General features: G+C 42.2%; 1 protein-coding gene, 1 long non-coding RNA gene and 8 other non-coding genes across 10 annotated transcripts; 9 read left to right on the top strand and 1 right to left on the bottom strand.

The window, feature by feature from the left end:
• The first annotated feature begins 551 nt into the window (after positions 1–551).
• On the top strand, positions 552–716 carry LOC129165895 (U1 spliceosomal RNA). Its single transcript, XR_008565160.2, has one exon. It is a non-coding gene; the product is annotated as a U1 spliceosomal RNA (small nuclear RNA).
• A 734-nt stretch (positions 717–1,450) lies between these two features.
• LOC129165877 (U1 spliceosomal RNA) lies at positions 1,451–1,615 on the top strand. Its single transcript, XR_008565143.2, has one exon. It is a non-coding gene; the product is annotated as a U1 spliceosomal RNA (small nuclear RNA).
• Positions 1,616–2,354: 739 nt separating this feature from the next.
• LOC129165916 (U1 spliceosomal RNA) lies at positions 2,355–2,519 on the top strand. The gene has a single exon (XR_008565181.2). It is a non-coding gene; the product is annotated as a U1 spliceosomal RNA (small nuclear RNA).
• A 734-nt stretch (positions 2,520–3,253) lies between these two features.
• Positions 3,254–3,418, top strand: LOC129165921 (U1 spliceosomal RNA). Its single transcript, XR_008565186.2, has one exon. It is a non-coding gene; the product is annotated as a U1 spliceosomal RNA (small nuclear RNA).
• Positions 3,419–4,152: 734 nt separating this feature from the next.
• LOC129165904 (U1 spliceosomal RNA) lies at positions 4,153–4,317 on the top strand. Its single transcript, XR_008565169.2, has one exon. It is a non-coding gene; the product is annotated as a U1 spliceosomal RNA (small nuclear RNA).
• A 734-nt stretch (positions 4,318–5,051) lies between these two features.
• On the top strand, positions 5,052–5,216 carry LOC129165955 (U1 spliceosomal RNA). Its single transcript, XR_008565220.2, has one exon. It is a non-coding gene; the product is annotated as a U1 spliceosomal RNA (small nuclear RNA).
• A 734-nt stretch (positions 5,217–5,950) lies between these two features.
• On the top strand, positions 5,951–6,115 carry LOC129165978 (U1 spliceosomal RNA). The gene has a single exon (XR_008565243.2). It is a non-coding gene; the product is annotated as a U1 spliceosomal RNA (small nuclear RNA).
• A 2,113-nt stretch (positions 6,116–8,228) lies between these two features.
• LOC129165903 (U1 spliceosomal RNA) lies at positions 8,229–8,393 on the top strand. The gene has a single exon (XR_008565168.2). It is a non-coding gene; the product is annotated as a U1 spliceosomal RNA (small nuclear RNA).
• A 4,460-nt stretch (positions 8,394–12,853) lies between these two features.
• On the top strand, positions 12,854–16,702 carry LOC107378551 (uncharacterized). The gene is made up of 2 exons (XM_015948819.3): positions 12,854–13,160; positions 13,228–16,702. The coding sequence occupies exon 2, from the start codon at positions 13,753–13,755 to the stop codon at positions 16,693–16,695; it is 2,943 nt and encodes a 980-aa protein (XP_015804305.3). The 5' UTR covers positions 12,854–13,160; positions 13,228–13,752; the 3' UTR covers positions 16,696–16,702.
• Positions 16,703–20,856: 4,154 nt separating this feature from the next.
• On the bottom strand, positions 20,857–24,404 carry LOC139062599 (uncharacterized). The gene is made up of 3 exons (XR_011516150.1): positions 23,833–24,404; positions 22,935–23,132; positions 20,857–22,813 (listed from the first exon to the last, which is right to left on the bottom strand). It is a non-coding gene; the product is annotated as an uncharacterized lncRNA (long non-coding RNA).
• Between the last annotated feature and the right edge of the window lie 1,209 nt (positions 24,405–25,613).

The following is a 25,613-nucleotide window of genomic DNA, read 5'->3' as shown; positions in this document are numbered from 1 at the left end:
ACTTTACTCATTTAACGTCTAAATCGGAATCATGAGACTGGCATTGGAAATTCATTCTGAATCAGAAGAAGGAAGTTCATTTTGCCCCCAGCCAATCAGGAAGCTAAACTGTCTATGCTCTTCCCTAGGCCAGCCAATCGGCATGCCAATATTATGTACAGTTGACTGTAAACATTGCTCCAATTTTTCTGTATTTTAAAACACACACCTCCATAGAAATCTTGGTACAGAAAATGCTTCAGATGAATTAAAAAAATATTTATTGCAGCAGATATAGTATGCAACATCCAATGTTTTGACAACAAAAAGAAAAGGTCCATTATACGTACATTGTTTTCTTCTAGATTTGGCTTGTTTTTTAGATGACTTCCTTCCAATCCATCCAAACATCAACAGTGATCTCAACTTTCAAAAATAAACAAAAGAAGTCATATTAAAACCTTTTTAAACGAAAGATGAGATATCAGTGAACAATTGTCTGTTGTCATTCTTACCATGAGTCAGAAGAGCATGTGAGTGAAAGAGCTCCCCATGAATCAGCTGAACAACTCATACTTACCTGGCAGGGGAGAAACCATGATCACGAAGGTGGTTCTCCCAAGGCGAGGCTCAGCCATTGCACTCAAGGTTGTGCTGACCCTTGCGAATTCCCCAAATGTGGGAATCTCGACTGCATAATTTCTGATAGTGGGGGACTGCGTTCGCGCTCTCCCCTGAAAACTTGTACTAATGACAATACCAATAGTCAAACAATGCCTTTCTAATTGTTGCCATCCTTGTCACATTATTATTGAAACCAGTTAGCACACTTGCTTATTTGGTAAAGAAAATTTACATCATCCACGAATATGTACACATGATACAAAGGCTTATTCCATGTTGGACCTATAGATTAATCCCTTAACTTTACTCATTTAGCGTCTAAATCGGAATCATGAGACTGGCATTGGAAATTCATTCTGAATCAGAAGAAGGAACCTCATTTTGCCCCCAGCCAATCAGGAAGCTAAACTGTCTATGCTCTTCCCTAAGCCAGCCAATCGGCATGCCAATATTATGTACATTTGACTGTAAACATTGCTCCAATTTTTCTGTATTTTAAAACACACACCTCCATAGAAATCTTGGTACAGAAAATGCTTCAGATGAATTAAAAAAATATTTATTGCAGCAGATATAGTATGCAACATCCAATGTTTTGACAACAAAATGAAAAGGTCCATTATACATTGTTTTCTTCTAGATTTGGCTTGTTTTTTAGATGACTTCCTTCCAATCCATCCGAACATCAACAGTGATCTCAACTTTCAAAAATAAACAAAAGAAGTCATATTAAAACCTTTTTAAACGAAAGATGAGATATCAGTGAACAATTGTCTGTTGTCATTCTTACCATGAGTCAGAAGAGCATGTGAGTGAAAGAGCTCCCCATGAATCAGCCGAATAACTCATACTTACCTGGCAGGGGAAAAACCATGATCACGAAGGTGGATCGCCCAGGGCGAGGCTCAGCCATTGCACTCGAGGTTGTGCTGACCCTTGCGAATTCCCAAAATGTGGGAATCTCGACTGCATAATTTCTGGAAATGGGGGACTGCGTTCGCGCTCTCCCCTGACAACTTGTACTAAAGACAATACCAATAGTCAAACAATGCTTTTCTAATTGTTGCCAGACTTGTCACATTATTATTGAAACCAGTTAGCACACTTGCTTATTTGGTAAAGAAAATTTACATCATCCACGAATATGTACACATAATACAAAGGCTTATTCCATGTTGGACCTATAGATTAATCCCTTAACTTTACTCATTTAACGTCTAAATCAGAATCATGAGACTGACATTGGTAATTCATTCTGAATCAGAAGAAGGAACCTCATTTTTCCCCCAGCCAATCAGGAAGCTAAACTGTCTATGCTCTTCCCTAGGCCAGCCAATCGGAATAACAATATTATGTACAGTTGACTGTAAACATTGCGCCACTCCAATTTTTCTGTATTTTCAAACACACACCTCCATAGAAATCTTGGTACAGAAAATGCTTCAGATGAATTAAAAAAATATTTATTGCAGCAGATATAGTATGCAACATCCAATGTTTTGACATCAAAAAGAAAAGGTCCATTATACATTGTTTTCTTCTAGATTTGGCTTGTTTTTTAGATGACTTCCTTCCAATCCGTCCAAACATCAACAGTGATCTCAACTTTCAAAAATAAACAAAATAAGTCATATTAAAACCTTTTTAAACGAATGATGAGATATCAGTGAACAATTGTCTGTTGTCATTCTTACCATGAGTCAGAAGAGCATGTGAGTGAAAGAGCTCCCCAAGAATCAGCCGAACAACTCATACTTACCTGGCAGGGGAGAAACCATGATCACGAAGGTGGATCTCCCAAGGCGAGGCTCAGCCATTGCACTCGAGGTTGTGCTGACCCTTGCGAATTCCCCAAATGTGGGAATCTCGACTGCATAATTTCTGGAAGTGGGGGACTGCGTTCGCGCTCTCCCCTGAAAACTTGTACTAATGACAATACCAATAGTCAAACAACACCTTTCTAATTGTTGCCATCTTTGTCACATTATTATTGCAACTAGTTAGCACACTTGCTTATTTGGTAAAGAAAATTTACATCATCCACAAATATGTACACATAATACAAAGGCTTATTCCATGTTGGACCTATAGATTAATCCCTTAACTTTACTCATTTAACGTCTAAATCGGAATCATGAGACTGACATTGGTAATTCATTCTGAATCAGAAGAAGGAACTTCATTTTGCCCCCAGCCAATCAGGAAGCTAAACTGTCTATGCTCTTCCCTAGGCCAGCCAACCGGCATGCCAATATTATGTACAGTTGACTGTAAACATTGCTCCAATTGTTCTGTATTTTCAAACACACACCTCCATAGAAATCTTGGTACAGAAAATGCTTCAGATGAATTAAAAAAATATTTATTGCAGCAGATATAGTATGCAACATCCAATGTTTTGACAACAAAAAGAAAAGGTCCATTATACATTGTTTTCTTCTAGATTTGGCTTGTTTTTTAGATGACTTCCTTCCAATCCGTCCAAACATCAACAGTGATCTCAACTTTCAAAAATAAACAAAAGAAGTCATATTAAAACCTTTTTAAACGAAAGATGAGATATCAGTGAACAATTGTCTTTTGTCATTCTTACCATGAGTCAGAAGAGCATGTGAGTGAAAGAGCTCCCCATTAATCAGTCGAACAACTCATACTTACCTGGCAGGGGAGAAACCATGTTCATGAAGGTGGTTCACCCAGGGCGAGGCTCAGCCATTGCACTCGAGGTTGTGCTGACCCTTGCGAATTCCCCAAATGTGGGAATCTCGACTGCATAAATTCTGGTAGTGGGGGACTGCGTTCGCGCTCTCCCCTGACAACTTGTACTAAAGACAATACCAATAGTCAAACAATGCTTTTCTAATTGTTGCCAGCCTTGTCACATTATTATTGAAACCAGTTAGCACACTTGCTTATTTGGTAAAAAAAATTTACATCATCCACGAATATGTACACATAATACAAAGGCTTATTCCATGTTGGACCTATAGATTAATCCCTTAACTTTACTCATTTAACGTCTAAATCGGAATCATGAGACTGGCATTGGAAATTCATTCTGAATCAGAAGAAGGAACCTCATTTTGCCCCCAGCCAATCAGGAAGCTAAACTTTCTATGCTCTTCCCTAGGCCAGCCAATCGGCATGCCAATATTATGTACAGTTGACTGTAAACATTGCTCCAATTTTTCTGTATTTTAAAACACACAACTCCATAGAAATCTTGGTACAGAAAATGCTTCAGATGAATTAAAAAAATATTTATTGCAGCAGATATAGTATGCAACATCCAATGTTCTGACAACAAAAAGAAAAGGTCCATTATACATTGTTTTCTTCTAGATTTGGCTTGTTTTTTAGATGACTTCCTTCCAATCCATCCAAACATCAACAGTGATCTCAACTTTGAAAAATAAACAAAAGAAGTCATATTAAAACCTTTTTAAACGAAAGATGAGATATCAGTGAACAATTGTCTGTTGTCATTCTTACCATGAGTCAGAAGAGCATGTGAGTGAAAGAGCTCCCCATGAATCAGCCGAACAACCCATACTTACCTGGCAGGGGAGAAACCATGATCACGAAGGTAGTTCGCCCAGGGCGAGGCTCAGCCATTGCACTCGAGGTTGTGCTGACCCTTGCGAATTCCCTAAATGTGGGAATCTCGATTGCATAATATCTGGTAGTGGGGGACTGCGTTCGCGCTCTCCCCTGACAACTTGTACTAAAGGCAATATTAATAGTCAAACAATGCTTTTCTAGTTGTTGCCAGCCTTGTCACATTATTATTGCAATTAGTTAGCACACTTGCTTATTTGGTAAAGAAAATTTACATCATCCACGAATATGTACACATAATACAAAGGCTTATTCCATGTTGGACCTATAGATTAATCCCTTAACTTTACTCATTTAGCGTCTAAATCGGAATCATGAGACTGGCATTGGTAATTCATTCTGAATCAGAAGAAGGAACCTCATTTTGCCCCCAGCCAATCAGGAAGCTAAACTGTCTATGCTCTTCCCTAGGCCAGCCAATCGGCATGCCAATATTATGTACAGTTGACTGTAAACATTGCTCCAATTTTTCTGTATTTTCAAACACACACCTCCATAGAAATCTTGGTACAGAAAATGCTTCAGATGAATTAAAAAAATATTTATTGCAGCAGATATAGTTTGCACCATCCAATGTTTTGACAACAAAATGAAAAGGTCCATTATACATTGTTTTCTTCTAGATTTGGCTTGTTTTTTAGATGACTTCCTTCCAATCCGTCCAAACATCAACAGTGATCTCAACTTTCAAAAATAAACAAAATAAGTCATATTAAAACCTTTTTAAACGAATGATGAGATATCAGTGAACAATTGTCTGTTGTCATTCTTACCATGAGTCAGAAGAGCATGTGAGTGAAAGAGCTCCCCATGAATCAGCTGAACAACTCATACTTACCTGGCAGGGGAGAAACCATGAACACGAAGGTGGATCTCCCAAGGCGAGGCTCAGCCATTGCACTCGAGGTTGTGCTGACCCTTGCGAATTCCCCAAATGTGGGAATCTCAACTGCATAATTTCTGGAAGTGGGGCACTGCGTTCGCGCTCTCCCCTGAAAACTTGTACTAATGACAATACCAATAGTCAAACAACGCCTTTCTAATTGTTGCCATCCTTGTCACATTATTATTGCAACTAGTTAGCACACTTGCTTATTTGGTAAAGAAAATTTACATCATCCACAAATATGTACACATAATACAAAGGCTTATTCTATGTTGGACCTATAGATTAATCCCTTAACTTTACTCATTTAACGTCTAAATCGGAATCATGAGACTGACATTGGTAATTCATTCTGAATCAGAAGAAGGAACTTCATTTTGCCCCCAGCCAATCAGGAAGCTAAACTGTCTATGCTCTTCCCTAGGCCAGCCAACCGGCATGCCAATATTATGTACAGTTGACTGTAAACATTGCTCCAATTTTTCTGTATTTTCAAACACACACCTCCATAGAAATCTTGGTACAGAAAATGCTTCAGATGAATTAAAAAAATATTTATTGCAGCAGATATAGTATGCAACATCCAATGTTTTGACAACAAAAAGAAAAGGTCCATTATACATTGTTTTCTTCTAGATTTGGCTTGTTTTTTAGATGACTTCCTTCCAATCCGTCCAAACATCAACAGTGATCTCAACTTTCAAAAATAAACAAAAGAAGTCATATTAAAACCTTTTTAAACGAAAGATGAGATATCAGTGAACAATTGTCTGTTATCATTCTTACCATGAGTCAGAAGAGCATGTGAGTGAAAGAGCACCCCATGAATCAGCCGAACAACTCATACTTACCTGGCAGGGGAGAAACCATGATCACGAAGGTGGATAGCCCAGGGCGAGGCTCAGCCATTGCACTCGAGGTTGTGCTGACCCTTGCGAATTCCCCAAATGTGGCAATCTCGACTGCATAGTTTCTGGTAGTGGGGGACTACGTTCGCGCAATCCCCTGACTACTTGTACTAAAGACAATACCAATAGTCAAACAATGCTTTTCTAATTGTTGCCAGCCTTGTCACATTATTATTGCAACTAGTTAGCACACTTGCTTATTTGGCTAAGAAAATTTACATCATCCACGAATATGTACACATAATACAAAGGCTTATTCCATGTTGGACCCTTTAATCCCTTAACTTTACTCATTTAACGTCTAAATCGGAATCATGAGACTGGCATTGGTAATTCATTCTGAATCAGAAGAAGGAACCTCATTTTGGCCCCTGCCAATCAGGAAGCTAAACTGTCTATGCTCTTCCCTAGGCCGGCCAATCGGCATGCCAATATTATGTACAGTTGACTGTAAACATTGCGCCACTACAATTTTTCTGTATTTTCAAACACACACCTCCATAGAAATCTTGGTACAGAAAATGCTTCAGATGAATTAAAAAAATATTTATTGCAGCAGATATAGTATGCAACATCCAATGTTTTGACAACAAAAAGAAAAGGTCCATTATACATTGTTTTCTTCTAGATTTGGCTTGTTTTTTAGATGACTTCCTTCCAATCCGTCCAAACATCAACAGTGATCTCAACTTTCAAAAATAAACAAAAGAAGTTGTTGCAAGTCCCAGCAGCTGGTCAAGGCTTAGAAACAGTGGTCAGAGACAAGGGTCACACAAGGGTCAAGAGGACAATAGTTCAGGACTTGCTGGTGAGGACAGAACTAGGCAAAGGGTCAAAAGACCGGCTGGCTTCTGTGGATCCACCCATGAACACACCCATGATCCCGCCCCTAACTCCACCTCTGGCGGGAAAAGAAGGACTGGAATGGAGTGAAGAAAGTCCATCTGGACCCAGAAGTTCTCAGGAATGCTGAAGGGAGATCTACAATTTGCTACCAACATGAAGATTTATGGCCTGTGCTCCCTTTCCAGGAGTGCAACATGAACTTTTGTGCCCTCATGTGAATACTGCATGTAGTGAAAATGATACCAAATGTCTTATGTAGAGCTAAAAAAGTGTATTTGGTAAATGACCCCTTGACCTAAACTGTCAGGAGAGAATGACTTGCGACTCTTACATTGTTTAGAGCAGTCTCAGGAATGATATAAAAGGATGCAGCTCAGATCGGGCAGGAGGACTCTTGGAAGAGGAGATTTGGGAGAGTTTTGGGGAGATTCTGAGAAGACAGGAGCTAGTGTAAACTAACTCTTATTTAATCATTTTGAACTAATTCCTCCTTGGGGGATAGCAGTTGTTTTTTATTTACCCATTTTTGTATTTTGATTTTGTAATAAACCTTTTTTGAAAAAGAAACATAATCCTGATTCTTTCAGGTTTTCTCTAAAGCTTCACATTTGGAGCCCTGGCCATAAATTGCACAGAGGTAAGCATGTCTATCACAGGTCTCTGAATTATCAGGACTTACTTTGCAGTTTGTAATAGAATAATGTAAAGAAACCTTAAGATAAGGGAAGTTTTAACTCCCCCCTCCTTGCGAGTAACGAGTTGTCTTAAGGGCGATAAAAACAGGATATTAGAGGTTATTTTGGCTCTGATTGCAGGTTGAAAAAGTCTCTAATCAGCTGGAAGGTTGGATTAATAAATAAATTGATAAAATTATGATAGCCTGATCAACTAGCATAAATCATTTTATAGTTACCAACCTCCCACATAAGCTGTTAGAGGCGCAATTAATTCCGGGTAATCCAAACAATTGCTGAGAGGCTTGGCTTGCCTCCAGACTTCTCTCTAGTATCTTAACCAAAAGGTAACGAGTTTAAAAGAAGTGGAGTACTCTGAGGCTGGCTATTCGTACAAGTCATTTCACCTTTAAAATAAAAGACAAGATTCTAATTAGATAGTCCAAACCCGGGTCTAGTACGATTAAACTCGCCGACATCCCCCCGAACCCTGATAGATGCACCGTCTCATAAGTTCTAACGGAACTGGGTTTTAAAGGAACCGGTAAATGGGACGGGCACGCGACAAAGTCATATTAAAACCTTTTTAAATGAAAGATGAGATATCAGTGAACAATTGTCTGTTGTCATTCTTACCATGAGTCAGAAGAGCATGTGAGTGAAAGAGCTCCCCATGAATCAGCTGAACAACTCATACTTACCTGGCAGGGGAGAAACCGTGATCATGAAGGTGGTTCGCCCAGGGTGAGGCTCAACCATTGCACTCAAGGTTGTGCTGACCCTTGCGAATTCCCCAAATGTGGGAATCCCGACTGCATAATTTCTGGTAGTGGGGGACTGCGTTCGTGCTCTCCCCTGACAACTTGTACCCAAAGACAATACCAATAGTCAAACAATGTCTTTCTAGTTGTTGCCAGCCTTGTCACATTATTATTGCAACTAGTTAGCACACTTGCTTATTTGGCGAAGAAATTATACATCGTCCACGAATATGTACACATAATACAAAGGCTTATTCCATGTTGGACCTATAGATTAATCCCTTAACTTTACTCATTTAGCGTCTAAATCGGAATCATGAGACTGGCATTGGTAATTCATTCTGAATCAGAAGAAGGAACCTCATTTTGCCCCCAGCCAATCAGGAAGCTAAACTGTCTATGCTCTTCCCTAGGCCAGCCAATCGGCATAACAATATTATGTACAGTTGACTGTAAACATTGCTCCAATTTTTCTGTATTTTAAAACACACACCTCCATAGAAATCTTGGTACAGAAAATGCTTCAGATGAATTAAAAAAATATTTATTGCAGCAGATATAGTATGCAACATCCAATGTTTTGACAACAAAAAGAAAAGGTCCATTATACATTGTTTTCTTCTAGATTTGGCTTGTTTTTTTAGATGACTTCCTTCCAATCCGTCCAAACATCAACAGTGATCTCAACTTTCAAAAATAAACAGAAGAAGTCATATTAAAACCTTTTTTAATGAAAGATGAGACCCTTAACACTGCTAGGGGTAGACAGGAAAATCTTGGCCAAAGCCCTGTTTGTCCGCCTTCAATCAGTCATACATAAATTGGTGGAATTAGAACAGACATGTGGGGTACCAGGGCATATGATGACAGACAGTCTTGCACTCATTAGGGATAGCCATCTTTATAGTTGCCAACGTAGTATCCCACTGTGCGTAGTGGGGATGGATCTCCAAAAAGGGTTTGATAAAGTAAATCATAACTTTTTACAGAGACTTCTTGATAGATTAGGTTTAGGAGAAAAACTTAAGAGGTGGATGAGTGCAAAAGTGTGGTATTGGTAAATGGTTACTTGACCCCCCACTTTTCAGTGGAAACCAGGGTCCGGCAGGGTTGTCCGCTGTCCCTTCTTATTTATTATGGCAATGGAACCACTAAGGAATGCATTAAGAAAGAATAAATCGATCAGGGATTTGGCTCTCCCAGGCAGTGAGGGGCAGGAAGCAAAATTTACTATGTATATGGATGACTTGACATTGCTGCTTACAGATAATAAATGCATGTTTAAATACATCTAAACAATTACCGTGGTCATATTTAGCCAGGTTTTGGATAGGCCGGAAGGTGCTGATTACATGGGGTAAAGGGGTTGGTCTGAAAAGCCCTTTTCAGAACAACATCCTAAAATTTATGATGAAGTACTTAAAACACTTGGGCAAATTTTAAGAAAGACCCTTCCCCAGAATATCTCTCATGTTAAATTAGAGGAATTATTGCTTCCAGATGAGAAAATGACACCGATTTCAAAACTTCCTGAATTTGGTGTAAAATGGCGTGGTAAAATGTCAATCACAAATCTCTGCTGAACAGACACAAAGATTTAGCATGCCAGATAGTTTTGGAATGCTTACCCACTTGGGCACTTCACACGGAGCAGGTGGACTGGTTCTTGGATCTCCCTGAACTAATGGCATTTATTGCAGTCATTATCTTGCGGGGGGTGTTCAAGGTTCCATCACTACATGACAGCTGGTCAGCAAACCCAAGGATCATTGCAACTATGGCCCGAAACCACTTCCAAGACATCATGCGACACTTACGCTTTGATGACATGTTCACACGCAGTGAGCGAGCGGAGACCAATACGTTTGCTGCAATCTCCGATGTGTGGGGATTGTTTGGCATCTAGTTTTGGGTGGCTTGCGACTTGAAATCAAAGTACATCTGCAATGTCCTCCCATATCTTGCCAAGGACCCTAGTCGTCCCAGTGGGGAGAGACTGTCTGAGAGTGTAGTGATGAGGCTAATGGAACCATTCATGGACAAGGGCAGAACTGTAACCACGGACAATTTCTTTACATCACTGTCACTTGCACAACGACTGCTTAGCCAGAAAACCACTATCCTCGGCACAGTCAACAAAAGTCACCAGGAAATTCCTCAATCCGCTAGACAGATGGGCCGCACTGAATTCAAACCCATCAGATCATGAGATCAATGAGTTTCTTGACAGGATAACACTTCCTAAATTATCAGACAGCCAAGTTACAGTCCTGGACTCACCACTAACATCAGCGGAGCTCCAGGAAGCCCTTAAATCCATGACTAATAGGAAAGCTCCAGGTCCAGACGGGTTTCCAGCAGAGTTCTACAAAGAATTCTGGATCATTCTGGCTCCAACATTTTTCAGAATGGTGAGAGAAATTGAAGAGAGTGGCAGATTACAGCCAAACATGAATTCAGCCAATATTAGTCTCTTGTTAAAACCAGGCAAAGACCCTGCATTTCCTACCAGCTATCGCCCAATCTCTCTTATTAATGTTGATCTCAAAATAATTTGTAAAGCCCTGGCCAAAAGATTAGAGAAGGTAACCCCCTTCATAATACACCCTGACCAAACTGGTTTCATTAAGGGTAGACAGTCATCCACTAACTCACGTAGATTACTTAATTTGATAGATTTCTCTTACAGTAGAAACATAGAAACTAGTATATTATCTTTAGATGCAGAAAAGGTTTTTGATAGACTGGAAGTTCTTATTTGAAACTTTACATAAATTTGGTTTTGGGAACTTCTTCATAAACTGGCTACAAACATTATACAGTTCACCAATAGCACGTGTCAGGACAAACAACCAAATATCAGCTAGCTTCTGTCTTCAGGGAGGACCAGGCAGGGATGCCCACTCTCCCCCTCACTGTTTGCTATCTTTATCGAACCACTAGCAGCAGCAATTAGGCAAACAACAGATATTAAAAGGGATAAAGTGTAAGAAAATAGAACATAAGATCAGTCTTTATGCAGATGATGTTTAAAGCCTGGTTCATCCTTCTCCGTCAGCTCCACAAGGGACAGACACGCATGGATTGACGGAAGCGTTTTGCTCTCATACTTCTCCCTCTCCTGGAGAGTGTTGCAAAGCAATTGCCCGGCAGGACAACAGAGGGCGTAGCGCTGTTCTGTGGTATCCTGTCATGTATCGGACCAAGATAGTGTGTTTATATTGTGTTTTTTGTATATGAGAGACTTTTTAACACGGACATATTTGTCTCTCATCCTCCTCCACCTCTTCATGCGCTCCCCACCTCTAAACCCACGTTTCCTGTCATTTCCGTCCACAAATGCACATCTTTTCACTCCTCCAGTCACGGGAGAATTAAACGTTCATATTTTTAGAGTTTTTTCATGAGGTATTCTTCAAGCTTCTCCGTGTCTGCCGCTAGTTATCCTCAGCTCTCTTTATGTTTTTGAGGGTGCAATGGCGGCGGTGTAGACGGCATTGGCGGCAGTGTAGATGACAGCGGCGTCCTGACCATTCACAAGCTTGCGTAATCCGTCTCGTTCGACGGATGTTTAAAAAAGTGGGCTCGACTCCATACGTACTTGCGTGCTTGCCGGAGCCCTACGCAAGGACGGATAATGGTGTTGCGTGTCTCCGCACTATACACTATACAGGTCATCGGATGTTCAAGATGGGGTTTGTTTCGTCTGACACCTGTACACACTGCACAAACATTCCTGACAATTACATTCATGCACTGTGGTCCTGTCCACCTGTCCAGGAATTTTGGGGTAGAGTATGTGAAGACCTGTCAAAGTCTCTGAAATGTCATATCCCAACCACCCCCTCTCTTTGTTTACTGGGAAACCTGGATGATGTCTCGATTGAAACATCTTTGGTTCACGTGGTTCTGACTGCCATATGCATCGCTAAGAAAACTATCCTCCTGAATTGGAAAAATAGAGAAACTCTCTGCATTAACCAGTATAGAAATCTTTTGTTAGATCATTTTGCACTTGATTTAGCCTCTGCTTCCACTTCAAATCAATCTCTCTGGGCTCCGTTGATCGGTTCCATCACATAGCGATGATGGGGGACCATTGATGTTGCCCTGCGGGATGATGTGGGTGGGGGGGTGGGGGGTCTGAGTTTGGAGTATCCGGATGTTCCCTGGAGGTGGGTTCCCTGGGGGTGTCTGGGACTGGGGGGCCGTTGCCCCCCTCTGGAGGTGCTTGGGTTGCCTTGGGGGGTGGACTACTGGCGGTTGTGGGTGGGGCCACTTGGAGGTCTTGGCGGCGGCCATGAATCACTGCCTGGCAGCTGCATTGCCCCTGGGCGGGCCTGGGAGGGGGCCTGGGGGCCCGGGGTGTGGGGGTGGGCGGCCCCGTGTGGGGATCTGGGCGGGTTCTTGGGGGTCGGGTCCTGACATGTATGCTGCTGGGAAGAAGGCAGGAACATGCAGCAGTGCCTGGCCTGGGTTCAGGGGTATTGGGTAGACTTTTAGCTCTTTTCCATCGCCTGGTCTGGGACGGTCAGGTCTGGGTATTATGGACCGGTATGTACCGGTGTAACTGCAGTTGCTGTTTATTTCTTCATTTATTTATTTTCCCATTTGTAAGACACTGGGTTAGTTGTGTTTCCTGTAATTTTATTTTGAAAAGCGACATGAGCTGCTCTGCCAGCCACACCCTTGATTTGATGGATACAAGCCAGGTGTGAGGAACACAGAACCTGGATGAAGTGCTAACAAGCAGACAGCTAATGGACTGCTAAAGAACTAACTAGTAAAAGGACTTAAAGGAAACTAGTAAAAGGACTTAAAGGAAGATGGATTCCCTTTGTGTTTTAAGCAAACAGCCAACGAGGTATTTATTTGTCTTTATTTTATTGCACATTATTGTATATGTTTTAATTGTACTATCCTGTATTTAGTTTCACGGTTTAAGAGAGGTCTAAAGAAAGGAGGACAGAAGAGGTCCACAATGAAAAGACGTCCAATAAACCCGTAAAAGAAATCACTTGCGTCTGTGTTGCTTGGAGGGAATCATAGTGAAACTCGTCTGTTGTCAGCAAACGCCAGTGAAGTAACAAGGACCAGATGATCTTCATCTCTTGGACAACAGTGCATGGACTGGCAGATAAGTGGCCTATTCACACATAATTGAAGAAGACAATAAAGACTTTTGGTGGAAGACTCTTTTGCAACAAGAAACTTGGTTGATGAAAAGATTGCTGATCCAAATTGATGTTACCAGTGATTTGTTTGAGTACATATTGAACTGAAACTTGCTTTATTGTTGCATGTTATCCAAAGGTCAAAGGAAATGTAATTTGTTGCATATTTAATACTTGAAAGGTCAAGGTGTTTCAGTAGAGTGTAACAATTGAGTTTGAAATTCTAAGCAAGTTTATTTCATTCTTAAAATCAACATTTCCTAGCTAGATAATTGTTCAGGCATGTCAGAAAGAAATGAGCCTGCAGATGAGGATGAAGATAGTGCAGAGCCACTGCGAGAGGAAGAGCAGCTGCTCAGACGTGGGGCACGCCAACGTACTCTAACAGAGAAGGGCAAGGCACTACAAGAAGAGAAAATTAAAGCTCTTACACAAAGATTTAACTACATTTACAAAAAATGGAAAGCACATGTTAAATTCTTTAAACATTCGTCAAAACAGTCCTCAGAGCCTTTATCAGAGGGTCTACTTAATGATATCTTGGGGGAGGTTAAAGGGCTTTGTGCCGACATCCAGCATGTTTATGAAGATCTGCGCAAACTCTCAACTCCAGATCAAGAAACACGGAGAAGAGTAGATTTGTGTGTGGAGATTTCAAACTTCATCCTTTCTAAAGCTTCACGTCACCTGGAAGGACAAGCGCAGGAAGAGGAGCAGGTTTGGCCAGAAGCTGGCTCCTTTTGGAGCACAAGTAAAAGTGAAACAGAATCCATCACCTCCGTCATGAAGAGCGCCACCTCTGAGCATTCAAAAACTTCTTCAGTAAAGAGGCAAGAAGCAGCTGCGGACGCTGCAGCAAGCCAAGCTGTTCTAAAAGTGTTAAAGGAACAAGAAAGAGAACAGTTGGAATTACATCGCCTGGAAGCAGAAGCCAAGAAGAGGATAGCAGCTCAAGAGGCAGCAGCTAAACAGCGGCGCTTAGAGCAAGAGGAAGAAGAGGTGAGGAGGAGAAAAAAGAAAGAAGAGGAAGAAGCTACAATGACAGCTAAAGTAGAAGAAGAACACACAGCTCTACAAATGGCTCTAGAAGAGAAACGAAGGAGAATCAACCATCTAGAAACCATGAAAGAGCTCAGCGCTGCACAGGCAAGAATGCAGGTATACGATCAAGGATCTGACATTAAGAAAGGGGTCAAGCGACCTATAAGCCATAAGATGGCAGTACATGTTAAGCCATCAAGTCAAACAAGCTGTCAACAATCATCTATACCCCTTGTTCCACAACAACCTCTGAGTTCTTCCTCAAACCAAGACACTGCAGGTTTAGTTAAGCTACTTGCAGATGCTTTAAATGCAAACAGAATTCCACTACCCGAACCTTCAATATTCAGCGGGGATCCGTTGAAATACAGTGATTGGAAGCTGTCGTTCCAAACCTTGATTGATCAAAAGAATATTCAGAATAAAGAAAAGATATACTACCTTCGTAAATATGTTGGTGGACAAGTTAAAAACGCACTAGATGGTTATTTCCTGCTTGGAACCGAGTCTGCCTATGTTTCAGCGTGGGAGATCCTGGAGGAGAGATATGGAAACCCATTTACAGTTGCAACAGCATATAGGGATAAACTTCAAGCATGGGCCAAGATTGGACCTAAAGACAGCACCGATCTAAGAGAGTTTGCTGATTTTCTACGGAGCTGCGAAGCCGCCATGGCTCATATCAAGGCACTGGAGATCCTAAATGACTGCAGTGAAAACAGAAAGATTCTGGCAAAGTTACCTGATTGGTTAACTGCAAGATGGAACCGAAAAGTGATGGAAATGGAAGAGGAGAATGACCAATTCCCTTCTTTCAGTCAGTTTGTAAGATTTCTGACCAGAGAATCAAAAATTGCCTGTAATCCAATAACATCATTGCAATCATTAAAGCTAAGTGATAAATCCAAACAACAAAATGTCAAAGTCAAAACATTAGTCACACGTTCTAATGAAGAAACTATCAACATATGTGTTTTTTGTAAGAAGCATGGACATACTTTGCACACATGCAGAAAGTTTATGCAAGATGAAGTCTCAGACAGAGTTAAATTTGTCAAGGCTGAAAAGTTGTGTTTTGGATGCCTCAACTCAGGTCATTTCTCAAAGAGCTGCAACTGTAGGAGTGTTTGTAATATATGCAATAAGCAACATCCTACTTGTCTGCATGAAGAGCGAGACAAAAGAGAACAAAGGGCAGCACAAGTTAAGCAAAGTCAAGTTCATGAAACTTTTACTCAAGGAAAAAATAAAGTCAACCCACAAACAAGGCTAGCAAGAGACATTGTCACAGCTTCTACCTTCAAGGTCAATCAAATTGAAGCTACTTTCCAAACAGCTGCAATAATTCCAGTTTGGCTTTCCTATGCTTCACAGCCAGTTCCGGAAGTGCTTGTTTATGCACTACTAGATTCTCAAAGTGACACAACATTTGTGCTAAGCGATGCAGCTGACTCTTTGGAGGCACCCAAGGAACAAGTGAAGTTGAAGCTTTCTACAATGACATCACAAACTACTACAGTAAGGTCTCAACGAGTAAATAATTTACGAGTTCGGGGTTTCTACTCAAATAAAATAATCAATTTACCACCAGCCTACACACGCAATTTTATTCCTGCCAACAGAGCTCACATACCAACTGACAAAACTGCAGAGGCTTGGTCCCACCTAGAGCACCTGAAGTATGACATAGCACCCCTACAGGACTGTGAGGTAGGCCTGCTTATTGGCTACAACTGCTCACAAGCCTTTCTACCAAGGGAAGTTGTGTCTGGTCAAGACAATGAGCCCTTTGCTCAACGCACAGATCTTGGATGGAGCATTGTTGGTCATAGCAATCCCTGTGTCAAGTATGGAGATGCAATAGGAGTTAGTCATCGTATAGTTGTCCGTCAAGTGAAACCAAAGGTTGACTCTGCTCTCAATCTAAAGGGTGAAGTTCACTATGTGAACAGATCAAAGGTTAAAGAAAGGAAATCCAACTTGTTCTCAGGACCAACATGTCTCTGGCAAAATGAACTACCTGCTTCTAAATACAAGATAGAAGTACAAGATGATGATCCTGAACTCCGCAGGGCTTCAGTGTTTAACACAAAGGCAAAGGAGAGCAGATCACATTTAGAGCGCTTTGAGAAGTTCTCTGACTGGTCAAGATTAGTGAAAGCTGTTGCCAGATTGAAGAGATGAGTCGCGGAACACAAAAGGTTGAAACAAAGAACCAATGAGGGAACAAGCTTGGAGGAAAGAAAAGACGCAGAAATTGCTATTGTCAAGCAGGTTCAAAGGGAAGCATTTCCAGATGAGATACAAAGCTTAAAGGCAAAGGAAGGTGTGGTTAAAACCAAGTACAGCAAGCTGAAAGGGTTAAATCCCACCTTGGATGAAGATGGAGTTTTGAGAGTAGGAGGACGTTTAAATCAATCAGCGTTACATCCTCACATAAAACATCCAGTAATACTACCAAAGAACAGCCATATATCCTCTCTGCTTGTCAAGCATTTTCATGAAAGGATTCATCATCAGGGACGTGGAATGACCGTAAATGAACTCAGAGCAAATGGATGGTGGATCCTAGGAAGCAGTGGCATTGTATCATCACACATCTTTAAATGTGTTAAGTGTCGAAAGTACCGAAGATGTACTGAAACCCAAAAGATGGGTGACTTACCTCAAGACAGAATGGAAACAATGCCTCCATTCACCTACACTGGCATGGATTGCTTTGGACCAATCTATGTAAAAGAGGGAAGAAAAGAGGTTAAAAGGTATGGACTTCTACTCACCTGTTTATGTTCAAGAGCCATACACATCGAAATGCTTGACGATATGACCACTGACGCATTCATCAATGCATTAAGAGCCTTTATTGCTATAAGAGGAAATGTCCGTCTACTTCGATGTGACCAAGGAACCAATTTCATTGGTGCAAAAAGGGAGCTTGCAGAACTCATAAAAGGAATGGAAGAAGAAAGGGTCAAAACTCTAAAATGTGAATTCCTAATGAATCCCCCAGCAGCAAGCCACATGGGTGGGATCTGGGAACGACAGATTAGGACTATTCGAAGTGTTCTCACAAGCATTCTGGACAATTCAGCTCAAAGACTGGACAGTTCATCTCTAAGAACTTTGTTTTATGAAATTATGGCGATTGTCAATAGCCGACCGCTTACAGTTGAGAATTTGAATGATCCATCTGCACCTGAACCTTTAACTCCAAATCACATTCTTACAATGAAGTCAACAATTATTTTTCCTCCACCTGGGCAGTTTGTCAAAGAAGACCTGTATCTGAAAAAAAGGTGGCGCAGAGTCCAGTATTTGGCCAATGAAATTTGGATTCGTTGGAAAAGGGAATATCTGCTGAGTTTACAACAAAGACAAAAATGGCAGAAAACCAGAAGAAACATGAAGGTGAATGACATCGTGCTTTTACAGAACGAGCAGGCACCACGAAATGAATGGAAACTAGCCAGAATAGCCGAGGTCTATCCAGGGTTAGATGAAAAAGTAAGAAAAGTAAGATTGTTGGTTGGTGATACCACATTTGACGGAAAGGGTAAACCTACGACTAAAACAGTGTTCCTTGACAGACCTGTACATAAACTTGTTACATTGATTGAAGCAAATGAAAGTAATTAAGTCTGACCAGCCCCTAAGTTTCCTTAGAAATCCCACACTGGGTTTTGTGTGATTTGGTGGGAGTGTAACTGCAGTTGCTGTTTATTTCTTCATTTATTTATTTTCCCATTTGTAAGACACTGGGTTAGTTGTGTTTCCTGTAATTTTATTTTGAAAAGCGACATGAGCTGCTCTGCCAGCCACACCCTTGATTTGATGGATACAAGCCAGGTGTGAGGAACACAGAACCTGGATGAAGTGCTAACAAGCAGACAGCTAATGGACTGCTAAAGAACTAACTAGTAAAAGGACTTAAAGGAAACTAGTAAAAGGACTTAAAGGAAGATGGATTCCCTTTGTGTTTTAAGCAAACAGCCAACGAGGTATTTATTTGTCTTTATTTTATTGCACATTATTGTATATGTTTTAATTGTACTATCCTGTATTTAGTTTCACGGTTTAAGAGAGGTCTAAAGAAAGGAGGACAGAAGAGGTCCACAATGAAAAGACGTCCAATAAACCCGTAAAAGAAATCACTTGCGTCTGTGTTGCTTGGAGGGAATCATAACCGGTATGGGTCTAGAAGTTTTCTGGCAAGCGTTTCTATCACATTCCAGGCTCCAGTAACTAGGCGGGGTAGCGTAATGCGTCACGCGCGATGTGTGCCTTAACGTCACACAGCGCGACGAGATCGCGCCAAAACACAACAACAATGGAGTCCAGTCACCAGCGCTTTCTTTCTGTTCTTGGTGTTTGGTATATTCTTTACACCCACATCACGATAGCGTTTAGAGCTATGCTGTGCGCATCGAGGAGGAGGGCAGCTGAAAGGCGACGACGCTTTCTGAAATTAATATCGGACATGAGGCATAACTTTCTACTGTTGAGACAAAGACGGAGGCGCCAGGTGGTAAGTAACTTCTAATGCTGTAATACATGTCGTTATAATCTCTGAAGGGGTGTGTAGGGCAACTATCAAAAAACAAAAACAAAAAAAAAAGCACCAAAATCAAATGGTTTGGTTGTATATTGGTCATTTAAGACATGCTAAACATGAAAGGCCAACACCTAACTACAGGTGCTGGCCAGTAAATTAGAATATCATCAAAAGGTTGAAAATATTTCAGTAATTCCATTCAAAACGTGAAACTTGTACATTATATTCATGCAATGCACACAGACCAATGTATTTCCAATGTTCATTACATTTAAATTTGATATTCATAAGTGACAACTAATGAAAACTCCAAATTTGGTATCTCAAAAAATTAGAATATTCTGAAAAGGCTGAATATAGAAGACACCTGCTGCCACTCTAATCAGCTGATTTACTCAAAACACCTGCAAAGGCCTTTAAAAGGTCCCTCAGTCTTGTTTTGAAGGCACCACAATCATGGGGAAGACTTCTGACTTAACAGCTGTCCAAAAGACAATCATTGACACCTTGCACAAGGAGGGCAAGACACAAAAGGTGATTGCTAAAGAAGCTGGCTGTTCGCAGAGCTCTGTGTCCAAGCACATTAACAGACAGGCGAAGGGACGGAAAAAATGTGGTAGAAAAAAGTGTACAAGCTCTAGGGATAACCGCACCCTGCAGAGAATTGTGACGACAAACCCATTCAAAAATGTGGGGGAGATCCACAAAGAGTGGACTGCAGCTGGAGTCAGCGCTTCAAGAACCACCACGAGGAGACTCATGAAAGACATGGGATTCAGGTGTCGCATTCCGTGTGTCAAGCCACTCTTGAACAAGAAACAGCGCAAGAAGCGTCTCGCCTGGGCCAAGGACAAAAAGGACTGGACGGATGCTGAGTGGTCCAAAGTTATGTTTTCTGATGAAAGCAAGTTCTGCATTTCCTTTGGAAATCAAGGACCCAGAGTCTGGAGGAAGAGCGGAGAAGCACAGAATCCACGTTGCATGAGGTCCAGTGTAAAGTTTCCACCGTCAGTGATGGTGTGGGGTGCCATGTCATCTGCCGGTGTTGGCCCACTCTGTTTCCTGAGGTCCAGGGTCAATGCAGCCGTCTACCAGGAAGTTTTAGAGCACTTCATGCTTCCTGCTGCTGACCAACTTTATGGGGATGCAGACTTCACCTTTCAACAGGACTTGGCACCTGCACACAGTGCCAAAACCACCAGCACCTGGTTCAAGGACCATGGTATCCCTGTCCTTGATTGGCCAGCAAACTCGCCTGACCTTAACCCCATAGAAAATCTATGGGGTATTGTGAAGCGGAGGATGCAATATGCTAGACCCAACAATGCAGAGGAGCTGAAGACGACTATCAGAGCAACCTGGGCTCTCATAACACCTGAGCAGTGCCACAGACTGATCGAGTCCATGCCACGCCGCATTACTGCAGTTATTGAGGCAAAAGGAGCCCCGACTAAGTATTGAGTGCTATACATGCACATTCTTTTCATGTTCATTCTTTTCAGTTGGCCAACATTAGAGAAACAAACATTTTTTCATTGGCCTTTAGAATATTCTAATTTTCTGAGATACCAGATTTGATGTTTTCATTGGTTGTCACCTATAAATATCAAAATTAAACGTAATAAACATCGGAAATACATTGGTCTGTGTGCATTGCATGAATATAATGTACAAGTTTCACGTTTTGAATGGAATTACTGAAATATTTTCAACCTTTTGATGATATTCTAATTTACTGGCCAGCACCTGTAAGTTTCAAACAGCTTCTGCACTCATGGTGATGCTAGTCAATAGGAGGGCCTGAATCCTTCACTCTTTACTTCCTGGGCATGTCATAGATAAGTTGTGCAGCTGTACTGAAATTATTATAATTAATTATATAGGTAATTACAAGCAATACCACATTTGTGCATTTTATAAAGTGAACAAAACATAACCAGTCACTGGTAGTGCCATAAAGAACAGCTGTTACTTTAACCTTAAACAAATTCTATTGATGTGAACTTTATGTCTATAACCATACTGTTTCAATCTTTTTCACAGCACTATTCTTTTTACTTTTACTGTGTTATGACTGTTTTTTTTTTTTAGTTGGCTCTTTTGAATCAGCGACGGCAACCAACTGTGTGGGCCTTCAGCCGTGCCAGCGCCTTCTGGGATGTGACCATGCCAAACTTCACTCCGTCAGATTGGATAGCTCATTTCAGAATGTCAGAAGAGACCTTTTCATATCTTTGTTCCAAGCTCTGTCCAGCCATGCAGAAGAGGAACACCAACTTCAGAGCCTGCGTGCCACTCAGGAAAAGAGTTGCAATTGCACTGTGGAAGCTTGCAACTAACAGTGAATACAGGAGCATCGGGCTTCTTTTTGGTGTCAGCACGACCTCTGTGTGCCGCTGTGTGCAGGACTTCTGTAAGGCTGTCTGTAAACTCTTGCTTGCCGAGGTTATTGCTTTTCCAACTCTGCAAACGCTACAGGAAATGGCTGACTATTTTGAGACCAGGTGGGGGGTTCCTCAGTGTGTGGGTGCCATCGATGGTTCCCATATCCCAATAATCGCACCACAGGGATTCCACACAGACTACTTCAATAGGAAAGGTTGGCATTCCATAATCCTCCAGGGCATTGTGGATGGCAGAGGCATGTTCTGGAATGTTAATGCAGGTCAGCCAGGTAGCTTGCATGATGCCCGTGTGCTGCGATTGTCCACATTTTGGGACTTGGTTGCTCATGGACAACTGCACCCAACTAGTACCAAGAACATTGAGGGAGTAAATGTAGGCTTTTATGTGCTCGGGGACTCTGCCTATCCTCTGCAGAACTGGCTCCTAAAACCATTTTCTGACAACGGTCGTCTCACTGCTGAACAACAGGCGTACAACAGGAAAACGTCCAGAGCCAGAGTTGTGGTCGAAAATGCATTTGGGAGGCTAAAGGGTAGGTGGCGATGTCTTCTGAAGAGAAACGACAGTGATGTAGAGCTTCTTAAACACATGGTGCTGACCTGTTGTGTGCTTCACAATATCTGTGAGAGCCATGGGGAGGAATATACAGAATGTGACGCACCTGCTGATGAACCAGTGGTTGCAAATATGCAGGAAGTTGCAGAGGAGGGCAGTGATGTGCGTGAAGCTCTGATGCGACACTTCACCCGCTGACCTCAGTTTGTGTTTTTTCTTTCCATTTACTTTGTTTATTGTTTTGACACTTTTAACTGTTCGAAGCCTGTAGTTTGAACTGAAATGTTTGTTTTATTTTCAGAACTTAATAAAGTACACTATTTTACTGTTAACGAACTGTTGCACCTTTTCATTTTAACATATATTTAAGGTGGGCTGTAATGTAATCTACATTTATTATGTAAACGTAAATTTGCGAGCAAAAATTTTTAAGACAATTCATGCACACCTTGTTTTTCTTTGAAAATTTATTGATAAAAAGGACAGACGGATAAAAAAAATTACGGGACAAATACATAGCACCTTACTGCCTGGGTGGTGGCAGGAAGTCAGAGGAGCTGCCCATTCTTTGTGCGACCAGTCCAAGAACAGCATTTAGGGCACCCAAATGTTCAAAATATCGCTCTGCGATCTGTAATTCATGTTGTCTTGCTGCTGCTGCGTCTTGTTGCATCCAGTTAACCTGCTCCCGGCTTATGCCTTCCATTCTGTCCATCTGCCTGCCATCTGCGATCTGCAACTCATCAAATATCACCTGTGTCCGTGCTTCCAATCGCCGTCTTCGGTCACCTGGAAACAACAACATTGACAATTACATTTGTGTTTATATGGATATCAAAATGTCAGTTGTCCAGTGAACTTGTCAGTTTTGTTTATGCACAAAGCAATTTTTAGAATGGTCAGACACTACCTGTGCGTCGACGACATGGTAGATGTTCCTCTCGAGTGGTAGTGGACAGAGGTGATGGTGGTGGCGATGGAACTGGCCGAGGCGATGGTGGCACAGAAGGTACGGACAGAGGTGATGGTGGCACAGAAGGTCCTGGAGTGCTACTTGAGGAAGTGGATGGTTCCTCTGAAGAGGGAGTGTTTTCCGCTTCAGATGTGTCTGAAAAACACAGATCAAAAAATTAGTCAGTAAGAAAAGGTCACGAAATAAATCAGTAAGAAAAGCACAATATTTTTACAGCAAAAGAGCATATAGGCATATAGTAAACTTAATAAAACTGCTATGATTTAAGGCCATTTTGTCATTTGGAACGTGTCCACTAGATGGCAGTAATTCGCCAGTGACATACAGATTAATTGCAATTTAATGTTATATTCTTATTCATCCGAAAAATATATACTTGTTAAAAGTCCACTCTAGGCGAAAAACACTGCTGGCACGACTTTTGGGATATTTATAATATTAGATCAGCTCGCTTCTTCTCACTGTGCGTGCTCAGCTGTATAAAACAATGAGATGCTAACAACACTGAGATGCTAACGTGAAAGGCTAACCGAATTTCCCATGTTTTAAACAATGAGACGCTAACAAGAAAGGCAAACGCCGCTCCAGCCTCATGTACTCAACAAGGACATGCTAAACATGAAAGGCTTATATCGCGAACAGCGTGTTAAGAAACACGGGGGAATGCTAAATGAAGGTTAGCATAAACACGAGGGGATGCTAAGGCTAGTTAACATGAGGGGCTAAATCCTTTACTTGCTGAGCATTTCTTAAATAGCTGCTGCTATTATTCAGTGTTTTTGGTGCTGCAATGAATGGCCTGCAGAGCTAAAAAGACAACAAAAGAAATGCTTACCAACAGGGTTTATGAGTGACTCCAGGATACTGGTCGCTGAGTCCAGGCCTCCTTCGCTGCCTCAGTTTGACGGTCTGTGTCCATAAATAGCGTCCACCACATCGTACCACTTCCATGTACTTCGCCCATTCCCACTACGGCCGTTGCTGTCCTTAACTTTTCTGTAGTGGGCTTTTATTTTTTTCAGCTTAGCACGACACTGCTCGGAGGTGCGCTGGAATCCTTCAGCTGCCATGCGCTGAGAAACTTCTTTGAAGACTTTCTCATTTCTTATCATCCCATCCAGCTCGGCCTGAATGTTGCTATCTCCGATGATGGTGAGGAACGTTTGAAGCTCCGCATTGGACCAAAAGCTATTACTTGCAGGCATTTTCACACACAAGAAGTACAGCCAAACAAACACTGGAACTCGACTCACTTCTTTTTCCATCCCCTGGGATTGTCGCGGGTAGTTACGTAATTTCTCCCCCAATCAGAGGACTCTGGACCTTTTACGCTTTGGCTCCGCCCAGACCAAAAATCTCTGGACCCACAACTGAAGGGGTCCCGCTCTGGCCCGCTACTGGACCGGTTCGGGTAGTTTCCTGGACTGGTTCAAACAATCGAAACAGAATATTTAGTGACCCGATCCTTCCCATTCCATGCCAGTTTGGTCGGTGGAAAAGGCCTATTTGGCTCCTCTGCTGTCCCATCACAGGGGAGGGGGAGGTCCAGGAGGGGGAGGACCCAACCTTACCTGGATGTCCTATGTCTTATATATTCTGGAAGTTGTGCAAATGCAGGGATGGGCATAGATATTCTGCTGGGGTGGGGTTGGGTTAGTGCCTTCAGACTCCGTGAGGCTCTGTAATGCTGCTGCTTTGGGCCCTGGCAGGATGGGCTGGGGTCTCCGTGCCCTGGGTGGCAATTTGACAACAGAGGTGCCTATTGGGGCCAGTGGGAGAGCTGGCTTCCTGGAGGGCTAAGCCCAACCAGCCATTCCTCCCCATCCCCGCATATTTCTCTCCTCCTGCTCCATTACATCATCACACAAACATGCACATAGGACCTTGGGGGGTGAAAAAGTCAGGGAGTGTGGGTATGGACCCCATTTCCGCATTCCTGTGGCAACCTGCCCCCCAATTTTATTTGCACCTTAAACACTTCCACCGACGACATTCCACGCAAACACACACTTAGGGCCTTGGGAGTGAGCACATTCAACGGCACTTGGCAGGGGGATTTCTCAGCCTCCTCCCGAGTGCCGGTGCCCACTTCCAATTTTAAACTGCACTTAGACACCGAGGGCTGTGGGTGCAAGTGGGGTGGTGCGGTGGCATCAGCTGGCATAGGCCAGACAATGCCCGCACTGCCCGCTCACCACAGCCATGGAATACACCTCATCAACACACGACACTATATTGGAGCAGGCGGAGGGAGACTAGAGGCCTTAGCACACCTCTGTTGTTGCTTGGCTTCCTGGGGCTGGGGGCTAGGAGGGAGATCTGGCCATCTGGTTGGGGTCTGGGGTGGTGGGTTGCTGTGCTCAGCGTTGGGCGGGGGGAGCCTGCTCATCAGCACCCCAGCAGAAAGGGTCAAACTCTGGTAACCGGTGATGGTTGTACCCAATGTGCAGCAGTACCGGGCCCAAAGTGAATAGGGTGTGTATGGGGAGCATGAGTGGGTGTCCGGCATGCATTTTTGTAAGTCTTGGGTTGTATGTGCATGTGTGAGCATGAGGGAAGGATTGTGTGACTGTGTTTGTGTATGACTGTATATGTCAGGTGGGGCCTTTAACTCCT

Source organism: Nothobranchius furzeri, chromosome 14, assembly GCF_043380555.1.
Source record: "Nothobranchius furzeri strain GRZ-AD chromosome 14, NfurGRZ-RIMD1, whole genome shotgun sequence".
Lineage (NCBI taxonomy): Eukaryota > Metazoa > Chordata > Actinopteri > Cyprinodontiformes > Nothobranchiidae > Nothobranchius > Nothobranchius furzeri.
Note: the sequence above shows the minus strand (reverse complement) of the source record. Positions and strands in the feature narration are given on the sequence as shown.